The 15,869-nt window shown below is 38.5% G+C and overlaps 2 protein-coding genes across 52 annotated transcripts in view; one reads left to right on the plus strand and one right to left on the minus strand.

Moving 5' to 3' along the window:
• Window positions 1-15,869, plus strand: part of LOC136447472 (mucin-3B-like) — a 180,292-nt gene that overhangs the window by 143,098 nt on the left and 21,325 nt on the right. For 36 of the 50 annotated variants that reach the window (XM_066446394.1, XM_066446395.1, XM_066446396.1 and 33 more), the window contains 18 exons: window positions 980-1,258; window positions 2,332-2,610; window positions 3,045-3,224; window positions 4,266-4,370; window positions 4,782-4,910; window positions 5,179-5,797; window positions 6,195-6,557; window positions 6,816-6,896; window positions 7,723-7,902; window positions 8,482-9,228; window positions 9,858-10,112; window positions 10,407-11,147; window positions 11,442-12,170; window positions 12,799-12,996; window positions 13,414-13,533; window positions 14,322-14,528; window positions 14,963-15,076; window positions 15,300-15,527. In XM_066446394.1, coding sequence (XP_066302491.1) covers window positions 980-1,258; window positions 2,332-2,610; window positions 3,045-3,224; window positions 4,266-4,370; window positions 4,782-4,910; window positions 5,179-5,797; window positions 6,195-6,557; window positions 6,816-6,896; window positions 7,723-7,902; window positions 8,482-9,228; window positions 9,858-10,112; window positions 10,407-11,147; window positions 11,442-12,170; window positions 12,799-12,996; window positions 13,414-13,533; window positions 14,322-14,528; window positions 14,963-15,076; window positions 15,300-15,527 — 5,554 coding nt within the window. The remainder of the gene's footprint in view (window positions 1-979; window positions 1,259-2,331; window positions 2,611-3,044; window positions 3,225-4,265; window positions 4,371-4,781; window positions 4,911-5,178; window positions 5,798-6,194; window positions 6,558-6,815; window positions 6,897-7,722; window positions 7,903-8,481; window positions 9,229-9,857; window positions 10,113-10,406; window positions 11,148-11,441; window positions 12,171-12,798; window positions 12,997-13,413; window positions 13,534-14,321; window positions 14,529-14,962; window positions 15,077-15,299; window positions 15,528-15,869) is intronic. The other 14 variants (XM_066446400.1, XM_066446401.1, XM_066446444.1 and 11 more) reach the window with 14 other exon arrangements.
• LOC136447475 (uncharacterized) overlaps window positions 1-15,869 on the minus strand; it is a 162,181-nt gene that overhangs the window by 114,561 nt on the left and 31,751 nt on the right. The gene's annotated exons all lie outside the window — the stretch shown is intronic.

Consider the following 15,869-nt stretch of genomic DNA (forward strand, 5'->3'; position numbering starts at 1 on the left):
ATTGCCACATTGAACAATCCGAAAGGTAAAACAGCAAATTTGCTGTCAAGCTACACAAAATAGACCCTAAATGGAATCAATGAAATACCATTCTTGTCCATATAGGAAACTACGTTTTCGACTTCAGTAAAACCAACAACAGTTACAACACAAACTACACCATTCACAACACAGCAAACATCTTTAGAGACTACAACAGAACGCACTGCCGGCAAAACAACCACCATTCCCACGACAATACGAACATCCATACATTCCACAATTCAAACTACATATCCGACTACAACTGAAACAACTCCAAGTACAGCCACAGAATTGACGACTGCAAAGACAACCGCTTTACACGCAACTACAAAAACTGCATCACAAACCACACAGGTATGCTTAAGTCTCCAGACCAACAACAGAACACCTAAAACGCCAACTAGACTTGCTCTAGACAATTTCCTACTTCTGGCACTGAATACGCTTGATCTCAATACCATTAATATTACATATCATTACATGTAGCATCACCCAGCCCACGGCAGACTCAGAAATCAGTAAAAACCGCATCATTGCTCTTATGCAGGAAAAGACGCTTTCAACTTCCCTACAACCAACAACAACCACAACACTACAGACAACACTGTCTACAACACAAAAAACATCCTCAAAACCTACGACAAAGAGCACAACCAGCAAATATACAACCTTAAGAACAAGCAAACAGACATCTAAACATCCAGCAACTACAACATCTGCAGTTACAACCAGTAAAACAACACCTCAAACGACACAGGTACCGTTGATACTTAACATCGACATTGAATACCCAAAAATACACCACAAACACCAGCTCGATACATTCATTACAAAATATTCAGTTCCCCTTTCGTATCACAGACAATAAAATGACTTCTAAAGTCGACATTCACAAGGCACTCACCATGTCTTTGCCTTGCAGAATTCAAAGTAACAAATATTTTTACATACATAGAAAACAACTGGTTTAACGTCCTCAACGGCAACAACGGCGAAAACAACGATGGAAACAACAGTACTTACAACACAGAAAACAACTTCAGAACCTACAACGATACATACTACTGTCAAAACAACAACACTACCCACAACATTACAGACATCGGAACGCTCAACGAGAAAGACCACATCTCCAACCACACCTGGAACGACGTTACGTCCTACCACCGTAGTAACAACTCCTAAGAAAACAACTGTGCGCACCACCCAGAAAACAACACCTCAAACAACTCAGGTATCACAAATATTATAGCCTACAACACTACACTCAGCTTGACATAAAAAATCTTCCATATTAGAAATAAACTGCTTTACTTCTTTTAGCCCTGATTGCCACATTGAACAATCCGAAAGGTAAAACAGCAAATTTGCTGTCAAGCTACACAAAATAGACCCTAAATGGAATCAATGAAATACCATTCTTGTCCATATAGGAAACTACGTTTTCGACTTCAGTAAAACCAACAACAGTTACAACACAAACTACACCATTCACAACACAGCAAACATCTTTAGAGACTACAACAGAACGCACTGCCGGCAAAACAACCACCATTCCCACGACAATACGAACATCCATACATTCCACAATTCAAACTACATATCCGACTACAACTGAAACAACTCCAAGTACAGCCACAGAATTGACGACTGCAAAGACAACCGCTTTACACGCAACTACAAAAACTGCATCACAAACCACACAGGTATGCTTAAGTCTCCAGACCAACAACAGAACACCTAAAACGCCAACTAGACTTGCTCTAGACAATTTCCTACTTCTGGCACTGAATACGCTTGATCTCAATACCATTAATATTACATATCATTACATGTAGCATCACCCAGCCCACGGCAGACTCAGAAATCAGTAAAAACCGCATCATTGCTCTTATGCAGGAAACGACGCTTTCAACTTCCCTACAACCAACAACAACCACAACACTACAGACAACACTGTCTACAACACAAAAAACATCCTCAAAACCTACGACAAAGAGCACAACCAGCAAATATACAACCTTAAGAACAAGCAAACAGACATCTAAACATCCAGCAACTACAACATCTGCAGTTACAACCAGTAAAACAACACCTCAAACGACACAGGTACCGTTGATACTTAACATCGACATTGAATACCCAAAAATACACCACAAACACCTGCTCGATACATTCATTACAAAATATTCAGTTCCCCTTTAGTAGCACTGACAATAATATGACTTCTAAAGTCGACATTCACAAGGCACTCACCATGTCTTTGCCTTGCAGAATTCAAAGTAACAAATATTTTTACATACATAGAAAACAACTGGTTTAACGTCCTCAACGGCAACAACGGCGAAAACAACGATGGAAACAACAGTACTTACAACACAGAAAACAACTTCAGAACCTACAACAATTCATACTACTGTCAAAACAACAACACTACCCACAACATTACAGACATCGGAACGCTCAACGAGAAAGACCACATCTCCAACCACACCTGGAACCACGTTACCTCCTACCACCGTAGTAACAACTCCTAAGAAAACAACTGTGCGCACCACCCAGAAAACAACACCTCAAACAACTCAGGTATCACAAATATTATAGTCTACAACACAACACTCACATTAACATAAAACCATTCCCCATTTCAGAACTAAACTGCTTTACCTCTAGCCCTGACTGTGACATTGAACTCACCGAAAGGTAATACAACAAATTTGCTATCCAGCTACACAAAATACTACATTCAAACAGACATCTAAACATCCAGCAACTACAACATCTGCAGTTACAACCAGGAAAACAACACCTCAAACGACACAGGTACCGTTGGCACCTTACATCGACATTGAATACCCAAAAATACACCACAGACACCTGCTCGATACATTCATTGCAAAATATTCAGTTCCCCTTTTGTAGCACAGACAATAAAATGGCTTCTAAAGTCGACATTCACAAGGCACTCATCATGTTTTAGCCTTACAGAATTCAAAGTAACAAATATTTTACATACATAGAAAACAACAAGTTCAGCGGCCACAACGGCGAAAACAACGATGGAAACAACAGTACTTACAACACAGAAAACAACTTCAGAACCTACAACAACACATACTAATGTCAAAACAACTACACTACCCACAACTATAAAGACATCGGAACGCTCAACGAGAAAGACCACAACGCAAACCACACAGGTATGACTTCAATATACAACATCGACTTGAGATACACAATACACCACAATCACTCTTGTAAATACAAATGTACCTTCATTGAAATCTATGAAGTTACATTATTGCAGACCTGACTATAGACGGCCTTTGTAAAGCCCCGGGAAAAGAAAGTGCGTATGTTACACTCTCTCACGATATTCCTTCATATTCGTAGAAAACAACTATTTCACCGTCCTCGCCTGTAACGACAGCTGAGACAACAACGGAAACGACACTATTTACAACTTCAGAACCTACCACAGAACACACTTCTGTCAAAACAACCACTTTGCCCACAACAGTACTAACATCAGAACGGTCTACTATAAAGACCACATCTTCAACCACAATTGAAACTCCAACTACCGAGGTATCTACTGGAAAAAATACAACTTCACGCACTACCAGAAAAATAACACCCCAAACCACGTTGGTATGTCTTGATATGAAATCAATAACATACCCAATATGATGATGATGATTTTATTCAGTATGCCACAAAAATCCTCTCATACCAGACATTTCTCAGCTTATCTCTTATGTTATATTTCCTGTACGTTAGCACATCTGACAATAATGCATATCTTACAATCTGGTAATCTTTCATGTAGGAAACTACAATGGCATCCTCTATACGGCCAACAATACTTACAACCATAATAATAACACTTTTTGTAAAACAACAACAAAAACCTATCACACAGCACACAATCAGTAACACAACAACGTTACCCACAATCATTCAAACATCTAAACACTCTACAATAAAATCAACATATTCAACAGAAAAGAAATTAAAACAACTCGAAGTCCAATCACTATTGCATCAACTGCAAAGACAACAACTTCAAATACTACCAGAAAGACAATACCTCGAGCCCCACCCCCCTGATGGAGTCTGGATATCAACAATGAGACACCAGAAGTTCCCAACTACTAGCACTACTTCCCATTCCACGCAAGTCAGTCAAAACAGTCATATTTTTCAAATTTAGAAAACCTTCTGTTTTTACTTCCCCACAGCAAACAACACTGTTGACAACAGAGAAAACATCCCAAGAACCTACAACAGAGCATACAACAAAAGAAACAACATTAGCGGAATCTACTATTGAACCAACCACTCCGGTAAGTAAACTAGTTAGATTACAAAATCCTTATTGTACATTTTGCAGCAAGTAGTCCCAAAGTGAGTATGGCGACTGTGGAGCATAGTAGTTGGGATACGAAAACCTCTTTAATCACTTTTTACCTAATAGCGTTGAGAACAATTACCTGTTTCCGTAGAGTGGAGGACACGCCATTTACCGTCATTGTCTAATATTGGTTTCCTGTCAACCAAAACATTCATAGTCTGATACTAGTGACAGTGACTGTAGAGAAACACTATGGGAGATGGAATACTTTATGTTGTACTTTATGATGTCTTAATTTCCTGGCTGGTGTTTTATGTGCTGTCGTATTATTTTGACTAATAAAAAGTGATGGTTGCTGTAACCAATCACTTTGGAAACTTCACATTCTGTTGATACATTTTAGGAGGTAACAACGCCTTCATCAACAAGGAGTAAGACTACCATCCCAGCAACAACGACAACAACCAAGGCTACTACAAGAAAGCCTCCAACTACGACCCGTTCCACACTGGCAACAACTACAGAGGAGGAGGTGCATGTAATCAAATTGTTGAAAAAAACTGTTTAACTATCAAGACAATGATCTTAGTATAGTTAAGTCAAATGTCATCATCATTTTAGCCAAGTCCAAGTAAAAATTGGGAATGTTTGACAATCTTTTGTAACACAGAGATAGTAACACAGAGAGGGTAACGAAGTAAGAACAAGAACGTTACTTTGAGTAAAACTGCTTGACCTCTTGTGGTGTATATTTCATGCCCAATACTTAATACTTGACCAAGTACCCGTTTTCTTTTTAGGTAACGTATGCTGCGCCGACCACAGTTGAACCAACAGAAGGTCCTATTGCAACTACTGATGTTATGGAAACAACTGAAGCTCCAACAACACCAGAACCTGAAATTGAATCTACTACAGCAAAGTCGACAGCTGTTTCAACAACTCCAGAAAAAAAATCAACCAAGCCCCCAGCAACAACCATACAAGCCAGTTCAGTGACGTCTGGTAGGTTCACTGGGACGGTCACAACAGTTGCGTCAGCCACATCAGGGAAAACAACGGCTGAAATGCCCTCTACACTAACAACGACATCACAAACGACACGGCCTGCCGTCTCACAGAGTTCAACAGAGACAACTAGATTCATGCCGCCAACTAAGACTACCCCGTTTAAATCAAGTATATCTGTTACAACTGTATCTGGAGCGGAGCCGACATCTGCTTCAGCTGATACAACACTACCAACGCAATCAACCGAAATCGCCCCAACTGATATATTCATGCCAACAGCAACAGAAGAAACAAGCACAATCAATACAGTAGAAACAACTACATCTGCAGCACCAGGAACAACAAGAACTACCACTAGATTGCCCTCAAGCACAGCATCAGCTCAAACAGAAGGAACCACCACAGGAGGTAAATCATCTCAGACACCTTGTCTTAACCGTTCATAAATAGCTTCATCAGGTTGGTAGGTCACTGACCAACAGACTTCTTCTAACATAACCGCAGATGAAGGTCACAGCGTCAATGCCAAATCATTGATGCTAAAACATTGGCAAGGATCATGTATGTGGTTATGCTAGAAGAATTAATGATATTGTTGACAACAACGAAAAACAGGTTAACTTCAGAATAAGATAAAGTTGGAAAAATCCAGACATCTTTGACAATCTTTTACTTTTCTTTCATAATCCGATTGCTTTTAACAAGGGGCTAAACAACATGTACAAATATAAATACATACATTACAAACATAAATAGTAACATACATGGATGCATTCATACAGAGCTGCACTCTTATCATTTGTAGTAAAACCTACATCGACACCAACGACAGCTGCACAGACAGTTGAACTAACCACGCCAAGATCACAGACCACAAAACATATACAATCAACCATCTTGTCAAGTACAACGGAAAGTACAACAACGCTAGAGAAAACCACAAGATCACAGGAAACAACAATAAAACCATCAACCTTGTCAAGTACAGTAGATAGAACTACAGCAGCAGCAACAACGCCACAAAAGACACCAACAAGATCACAGAAAACATCTACAAGCACACAGACAACAAAACCGATCGAGTCGACAGTCTTGTCGAGTACAGTACTAACAACTACATTAGTACCAACAACAGTTGAATCAACAATAACAAAAAGAACATCCTCAGGTAATGATACATTTTCACCTTAATGCTTTTCACACACTCTATCTCTCCCTTCCTCCATTCTGTTTCTAATATCGTTTCCACCGTCATAAAAGCAACAATCTCAGAACCAAGGACAAAATTGACCATCATAACCAAACGTATACAAATGACACAACTGTCTAAATCTTTCTCGTCGTCTTATTGTTAACTTTAGCACGTAGCACGTAGAAAACTACATTGATATACATGATTTAACACATCTTTTTCTGTCGTTATCAGTAGCACCAGGAACAACAAGAACAACAACTAAATTGCCCTCAACCTCAATATCAGCTCAAACAGAAGAAACCGCCACAGGAGGTAAGTCTTATAATTTCTTGTCTCTTTCTGATATCGTTTCCTCCGTCATAAAAGTAACTATCTCAGAACCAATGCAAGGACTGACAAAATCGACCATTCTAACCAAACATATTAAAATGACACAAATTTCTAAATATCTCTCTCGTCATCTTATTGCTAAGGTTAAAACGTAGCACGTAGGAAACTACATTAACACATGTTGTTTGCCGTACAGCAGCACCGACAACAGCTGCACTGACACTACCAACGACTTTACAGAGTAAACATACAAGTACTCAGACACTGACAAAAGCTATAAAGTCCACAGCCTTGTCAAGTGCAGTGCTGACGACTACATTTGCACCAACGACAGCCACAAAAACAGTTGAGCTAACCCCGACAATTTCACAGAGAAATCTTACAAGTACACAGACACTGACAAAACTCATAACGCCGACGGACATGTCAAGTACGGTACTAATGACTACATTGGCACCACCAACAGCGACAAAAACAGCACGATTAACCTCAAGTACAGCACAGAAAAAGACTACAAACACACAGACGACAACCCCAACTAAGACGATGCTCGTGTCAAGTACTATAGAGACAACAGCATTCGCACCAACAACTGTTACAAAGACAGCTGAAACGACCCCGACGAAAAGATCACAGAACACAGTGACAAGCACTGACATAACACATCCGATAACCTCGACAGTCTTGTCAGAACTAACAAGTTCGTTGGCACCAACAACAACAAAAACAACAGAAATAACCCAAACAACATTACAAAGACGTACAGAGAAAACAAAACCAATAACATCAACCATTTCCTTGGGTACAGCAGATACAACTACATCCAGACCAAAAACTACAAAATCAACACCAACAGAGGAGGCAACACCGATTCAAACCACCGTCTTGTCAAGCACAATGGAAAGGAAAAAGACTACACTTGCAACAATGACGACTACTAAATCTGCGTCAGCAATACCACCCGAGACAACAACAGAATCTATCTCAGGTAAAGTCACCTTTGAGCAGTATGTGAACAATTAAGATACTTAAACACTTCATTACTTATTATAATACAATGCTAAACTTTCTTCCAACACTAAGGTTGGAAGAAAGTTTAGCATTGTATTATGATTACTACCAACACAGATGAGCTTTCATCATAATCATTACTTATTGGTTGGTTGGTTGGTTGGTTGGTTGGTTGGTTGGTTGGTTGGTTGGTTGGTTGGTTGGTTAGGGAGCAATGAAAATGAATTATCCAAGATGATATGATACGATAAAAATTTCAGACCGTTAAAGGCAAATGTCAAAATAATCTAACTGCTAACTGCAGAAATACCGATTGGTAGCTAGAGTCATATAGACTCAATGCACTCTTCTCCCCGTCTTCTCCTGCTCTCTATCCTGACTTTGTTGTCGACTAAATTTACTAAATCAACACAAGAGACGGGCAAAAAACTTTTATCCTTCCTATGTAAATGATGCATCTCTCCTTGTTATTGAATAATTGCTTGCCTTTACTCGGATATAGCTAGCTAACAATGTTCACACATCTAGTTTCACACATGCTTTTCTTCGTTATCAGTTACAAGTACAGGAGCAACAACAACAGCTGCACGGTCCCTAACGACAACTTCACAGAACAAACTTACAAGCACACAGACAACAAAACCAATCAAGTCTACAGAATTGTCAAGTACAGTACTAAAGACGACATTGGTATCAAACACACCCAAAACAACAGCTGAACTAACCCCGACGACAAAACAAACAAAACTTACAAGCACACAGACAACAAAACCAATAAAGACGACGGTCTTGTCAAGTACAGCACTAACGACTACATTGGCACCAACAACAGAAACAGCTGAAATAACCCAAGCAACTTCACCGAGCAAATCTACAAACACAAAGACAGCAAACCCGTTAAGGTCGACGGTCTCGTCAATTGCAATACTAACAACTACATTGGAACCAACAACGGCAACAAAAACAATAACCCCAACAACATCACAGATAAAACCTAAAAGCACAGAGACAACGAAAGCAGTAACATCAACCATTTTCTTGAGTACAGTAGAAACAACAACATCAATGCCAAAAACAGAAACAACAACATCAACAACGGGAAAATCAACAACCCTGTCGAGTACGTCAGAAAGAAGAACACTACCATCGCAAACAACAGAGGCAACGACAACCAAACAAGGCAAAACATCTACAAAGTCACAGACAGCAACACCGATTCGAACAACCGTCATACCAGCAACAATATCAACAACTGAATCTACATCAGCAATAACACCAGAGACAACAACAGCATTTGTCAAAGGTAAAGTTTGATAACGTTTTAGTAGATGAACAAGTAACTTTTCACTTCCAAACATATTGATAAGTTATGGAATATTACAAGTTATAAATTCTGGCGAATAAGATAGCTGGATAAGAAATATTCAAACATTAAACCACAAGTGTTAAATCAAGTTATTTCATTTCTAATTGTAGATAAGCATATTGATATAGGTAATTAGCCTCGTGCACATTTTTAAACCACTGTTACTTTTTATCACATATAACAACCAACATTCATATATCTAGTTTCATACATTCTTTCTTCATTATCAGTTACAAGTACAGAAGCAACAACAACAGCTGAACTGTCCCTACCGACAACTTCACAAAGACAACTTACAAGCACACAGACGACAAAATCAATTAAGTCGACTGAATTGGCAAGTACAGAGCTAAAGACTACATTGGTGTCAACAACAACGACAGAAGAACTAACCCCAACGACAAAACAAACAAAACTTACAAGCACACAGACAACAAAACCAATAAAGACGACGGTCTTGTCAAGTACAGTACTAACGACTACATTGGCACCAACAACATCACAGATAAAACCTAAAAGCACAGAGACAACAAAAGCAGTAACATCAACCATTTTCTTGAGTACAGTAGAAACAACTACATCAATGCCAAAAACAGAAACAACAACATCAACTACGGGAAAATCAACAATCTTGTCGAGTACGTCAGAAAGAAGAACACTACCATCGCAAACAACAGAGGCAACGACAACCAAACAAGGCAAAACATCTACAAAGTCACAGACAGCAACACCGATTCAGACAACCGTCATACCAGCAACAATATCAACTACAGTATCTTCATCAGTAATAACACCAGAGACAACAACAGGATTTGTCAAAGGTAAAATCACTTTTGAGTAGTAGATATGATCAAGAACGTTTTGCACTTCTAAACATATTGATAAGTTATGGAATATTACAAGTTATAAATTCTTGAGAATAAGATAGATGGATAGAAAACATTAAAACATGAAACCACAATTTTAAATCAAATTATCTAATTTCTAATTGTAGATAAGCATATTGATATAGGCAATTAGCCTTGTGCACATCTTTTAATCAATGTTACTTCTAATCACATATAACAAACAGCATGCATATATCTAGTTTCACACATGCTTTTCCTCGTTATTAGTTACAAGTACAGAAGCAACAACAACAACAGCTGAACTTACCCTACCGACAACTTCACAAAGACAATTTACAAGTACACAGACAACAAAATCAATTAAGTCGACTAAATTGGCAAGTACAGAACTAAATACTCCATTGGTGTCAACAACAACGACAGAAGAACTAACCCTAACGACAAAACAAACAAAACTTACAAGCACACAGACAACAAAACCAATAAAGACGACGGTCTTGTCAAGTACAACACAAACGACTACATCGGCACCAACAACAGCGACAGCTGAAATAACCCAAGCAACTTCACAGAGCAAATTAACAAGCACACAGACAGCAAAACCGATCAGGTCGACAGTCTCGTCAAGAACAACACTAACGACTACTTTGGAACCAACAACAGCAACAAAAACAATAACCCCAACAACATCACAGATAAAACCTAAAAGCACAGAGACAACGAAAGCAGTAACATCAACCATTTTCTTGAGTACAGTAGAAACAACTACATCAATGCCAAAAACAGAAACAACATCAACAACGGGAAAATCAACAATCTTGTCAAGTACGTCTGAAAGAAGAACATTACCTTGGCAAACAACAGAGGCAACGACAACCAAACAAGACAAAACAACTACAAAGTCACAGACAGCCACACCGATTCAGACAACCGTCATACCAGCAACAATATCAACTACAGTATCTTCATCAGTAATAACACCAGAGATAACAACAGGATTTGTCAAAGGTAAAATCACTTTTGAGTAGTAGATATGATCAAGAACGTTTTGCACTTCTAAACATATTGATAAGTTATGGAATATTACAAGTTATAAATTCTTGAGAATAAGATAGATGGATAGGAAACATTAAAACATGAAACCACAATTTTAAATCAAATTATATAATTTCTAATTGTAGATAAGCATATTGGTAAAGGTAATTAGCCTTGTACACATCTTTTAATCAATGTTACTTTTAATGACATATAACAAACAATATGCATGTATCTAGGTTCACACATTCTTTTCCTCGTTATCAGTTACAAGTACAGAAGCAACAACAACAACAGCTGAACTTACCCTACCGACAACTTCACAAAGACAATTTACAAGTACACAGACAACAAAATCAATTAAATCGACAGAATTGGCAAGTACAGTACTAAATACTCCATTGGTGTCAACAACAACGACAGAAGAACTAACCCCAACGACAAAACAAACAAAACTTACAAGCACACAGACAACAAAACCAATAAAGACGACGGTCTTGTCAAGTACAGCACCAACGACTACATTGGCACCAACAACAGCGACCGCTGAAATAACCCAAGCAACTTCACAGAGCAAATTTACAAGCACACAGACAGCAAAACCGATCAGGTCAACAGTCATATCAAGTACAGCACTAACGACTACATTGCCACCAACAACAACAGCAAAACCAATAACCCCAACAACATCACAGATAAAACCTAAAAGCACAGAGACAACAGAAGCAGTAACATCAACCATTTTCTTGAGTACAGTGGAAACAACTACATCAACAACGGGAAAATCAACGATCTTGTCGAGTACGTCAGAAAGAAGCATAACACCATCGCCAACAACAGAAGCAACGACAATTGAACAAGACAAATCATCTACAATGTTACAGACAGCAACACCGATTCAGACAACCACCTTACCAAGTACAGTGAAAGGGAAAATGACTACACATGCAGCAACATCAGTAATAACACCAAAGACAACAACACAATTCGTCCCAGGTAAAAACATGGTTGTATAGGAAGTGAAGAAATGAGAAAATCAAACACTTCAATACATAAGTTATGAAAACGAATAATTTTTTGAGAATCAGAAGGCCAAAAAGGAACATTCCAACATCTTACCAAAAATGATAAATCAAGTTACAAGTTCATTGCTAATTTTATATTCATACTCGTATTCGTACGTACATTTTCTACTCGCTCTTGCAAGCGGTTAGAATAGTACATATTGTTGTATATATAGAGAGAGATATACAAATACACACACACATATATATATGCCTTAAAAGAAGAGAAACCTCGGTCAGTCAATCGCTTTGGACAACCGAACACAGCAATACAGCCAAACAATATATACATTTATAATGTAAGGTCACTTTAAAGTGTGCTTGAGAAACACATTCCTGCTCTTGCAAATGTGAACAGAAGAAAGCTGCTTAAGACAACTGCTGTCCATAAGGTACAATGTAATCACATCAGATCATGCATGTAAATTTATGAATTACAGAAGTGAAAGTGGCAGTTATGCTATACCAATAGTATTCCATATATACACAGACTTGCGGTCCAAATAATATATAATATGATGTCTAACTTTAAACATACTAATAACATTCCAATATTGCAGTTGCAACAACAGAGCCTGAATGCACCCCGTACTGGACCGAATTCTACAACGAGAACACGCCAACTACTGGACCAAGCGGATATGAACTGGAAACACTAGCTTTCCTTTCAGCAAAGTATGAGATATGCAAGAACAACAGACCGATTGAAGATGTTCAGTGCTTAGATGTCCAAACTAACAAACCTCACAACGAAACAGGTATATAACAACCATCTGTTTTGATAACTTTTTGGAATCATCTATTTTGCGTACAAAATATTCTGATTCGTGTACATGCGTAAATAGTTGTAACATGTAAGTGCTCTGATTGAATGTCGTTCCATTTAACATTGTATAAGCCCTCTACTTATACCGATTTTAAGAGTAGTAACATAGTAAAGTACGCCACCAGGGAAAAGAGTGCCCAAAACGATACTTCTTAAGTTCACTGCTGAGCATACTGGAAAAAAAACACAAAGTACATAAGCTACTTATAGTTAGATCTACATTACAGATACAAACGACGAAAGGGCAACAAATTGGACATATCACTGAATGGCCTTCAAACAGTGAGATCCCAGTTGTAAACTTTGAACAAACAACTTTTTGATGTATTACTGCTGTTTGAATACTTAGGTGATTTTGCGTCATGTACACCATCGGAGGGTTTAATATGTATCAACGGCCAGAACTTGTTCACAAACGATGAGCAGTGTCAAGATTATAAAGTCCGTTTCCTCTGTGGATGTGAAGAAGGTAGGTACCACAAAATATTCAATACCATCGGTATGATGGCTTGAATTTGAGGCATGCCATGTCATGCAACGTAGTGGATTCATCAAATTACAAATTAGGCAAATTAGCTACTGATTTTCATGATTAGAATTCAATTATGTTAATCATTATTAAGCTATGTACATACCGAAAAGGAATTACGATCCGTCAACCGGGTAAACCCCTTCCTGGGTTAGTCTCCTTCAAAGTCTCGAACAAAAGCAGCCCCTGCAGTTTAAGAAATCGGGATACACAGAAGTGGGACATGGGAATATGGGGCTTGTTGAAAACAGCGGGAGGTAGCCGCCTTTTTAACAAATTATGGATATGATCGGATTAAGCTTGGAATTCGTTGGAAATGAGAAATGCATGCGGTTCGCATGAGTTGGGTGAGTCCGGAAAACGCTCGGCATGTGCAAATGCATACACAGCTATTTGCAGCAAGAAGAATAGTGCTGCGCACTTCATCCGAAAATCCTACGCACCTCATAGGCAATGGATACGCTGAATTCGTTATTTACACGCTAGATATACGTCACTGCAATCGAAGAAGAATTGAATATTTGAGCGTAGGTAGATGTTGAAAAAAATCTATAAGGAACTCATTAGGCCTTGATTTACACAAAAGTGTGACAAGATCCTAACCCTCTTGACGAAGGTAATTACAAACAGTACCATTCGGAAGGAGTATTCTAAATCTAAACATAATGACAAGTATTACTTACAGTAATTTATATATTACTTAATGGTACCTTGATGTACTTCTTAAGGTACAACAGAACAGCCCACGACAACAGATGGTCAATGCGTCCCGTATTGGACAGAGTTATTTGATGAAAATACACCAACGGAAGGAGAAAATGGCAAAGAAACTGAAACTTTACAAGACCTCAAGGAAAAGTACATGATATGCCATGGCATGCTAATCACAGATGTTGAATGTGTCAATGGTACTGGTGTGCCATACACTGAAACAGGTAATGTAGATTTTCAACAATTCTCTTTGCCTTGTCTACATACTGCATAATCTGTTGACCTACCACTAGCAGTTGATGATCCTGTATCAGATTCTATCATACCCATTGGTATTTTAGTTTGCAGTCGTTGAATTACCTTACTGCATGAATGAACTTTTACCAATGACAAGTGTCATATTCCTTTTATATATTAGACTGTTAAGCCCTTTGATGTGTTCCTAGTTACTTACTCTGATTTACATAATTGAATGAAATTTTAAACATCTGTGTCATAGGAGCCCGAGTGAGCTGGGCAAAGCTGTATTGACATAATAAAATGTTCAATCACTCACCCATCTTGTAAGAGAAATGTGATTTCCCATCAGTAGGCAGAATAGGTACATGTACCTAGGTAAAGCCCTGTTTACCTGTGATCTATTCAAATGTCAACATAGGTGATGTGGCATTCTGTAACGAGACGCATGGACTTAGATGCTTCAACCACGACAACTGGTACTTGAACAGAACGTGTGACAACTACAAAGTCCGTTTCTTTTGCACCTGCCCACGTATGTACATTTTAAGTTAACATGTAAGAACGCAAGGTAACCGATATTGCGATAGATTAATAATACGATGGCTACATGTGACCAGGAAATGCACCTATTGTATTAGTGCTGACAAAACAAATGTCCTCCTTATATGCATAACGACTTTAAATTGTATAATGATAGTGATAGACCGATGAGCTACCGATAATAAGTCAACATTAATCTGTACCAATTCTTACAGCACCAACACCGAGTGAGTCACCAGTGACAACTATTCAGTCCACACCGTCAGACGAATGTGTCCCGCACTGGACAGAGTTCTTTGATGAAAACGCACCAACTGACGGACCAACTGGCCGGGAGACTGAAACTTTGCAAGACCTCAGGGAGAAGTACATGATCTGCCACGGCATGCCAATTACAGACGTTGAATGTGTGAATGGTACTGGTGTGTCATACACTGAGACAGGTAATGTAAATGTTTAATTTGCGCGTATAACTTTAGAAGTTAGCCATAGAATTACAGGAAGCATGGTTTCTAATTGTATCTTGTTGCTGACATTCTACTTTTTCCCCGCATTTTTTTCTGTGAGCCTAAACCAGTGTACCTATTCAAAAAATGAATTTCGGGCCCTGTGATGAGACGAATTGCAGTATCCAATTAAACCTCTGTAATGCAAATGACCGTCACGTACAGTACATCATAGCATGAGAGTCCATCTTTGTTGGTAAATTGCATTCCGAAAAGGCTGCACTTTGCATAACCAACACTGAAATAAGTGGATACGTCCCCGTTATTTTAGTGTTGGTT

Source organism: Branchiostoma lanceolatum, chromosome 13 (assembly GCF_035083965.1).
Source record: "Branchiostoma lanceolatum isolate klBraLanc5 chromosome 13, klBraLanc5.hap2, whole genome shotgun sequence".
NCBI lineage: Eukaryota > Metazoa > Chordata > Leptocardii > Amphioxiformes > Branchiostomatidae > Branchiostoma > Branchiostoma lanceolatum.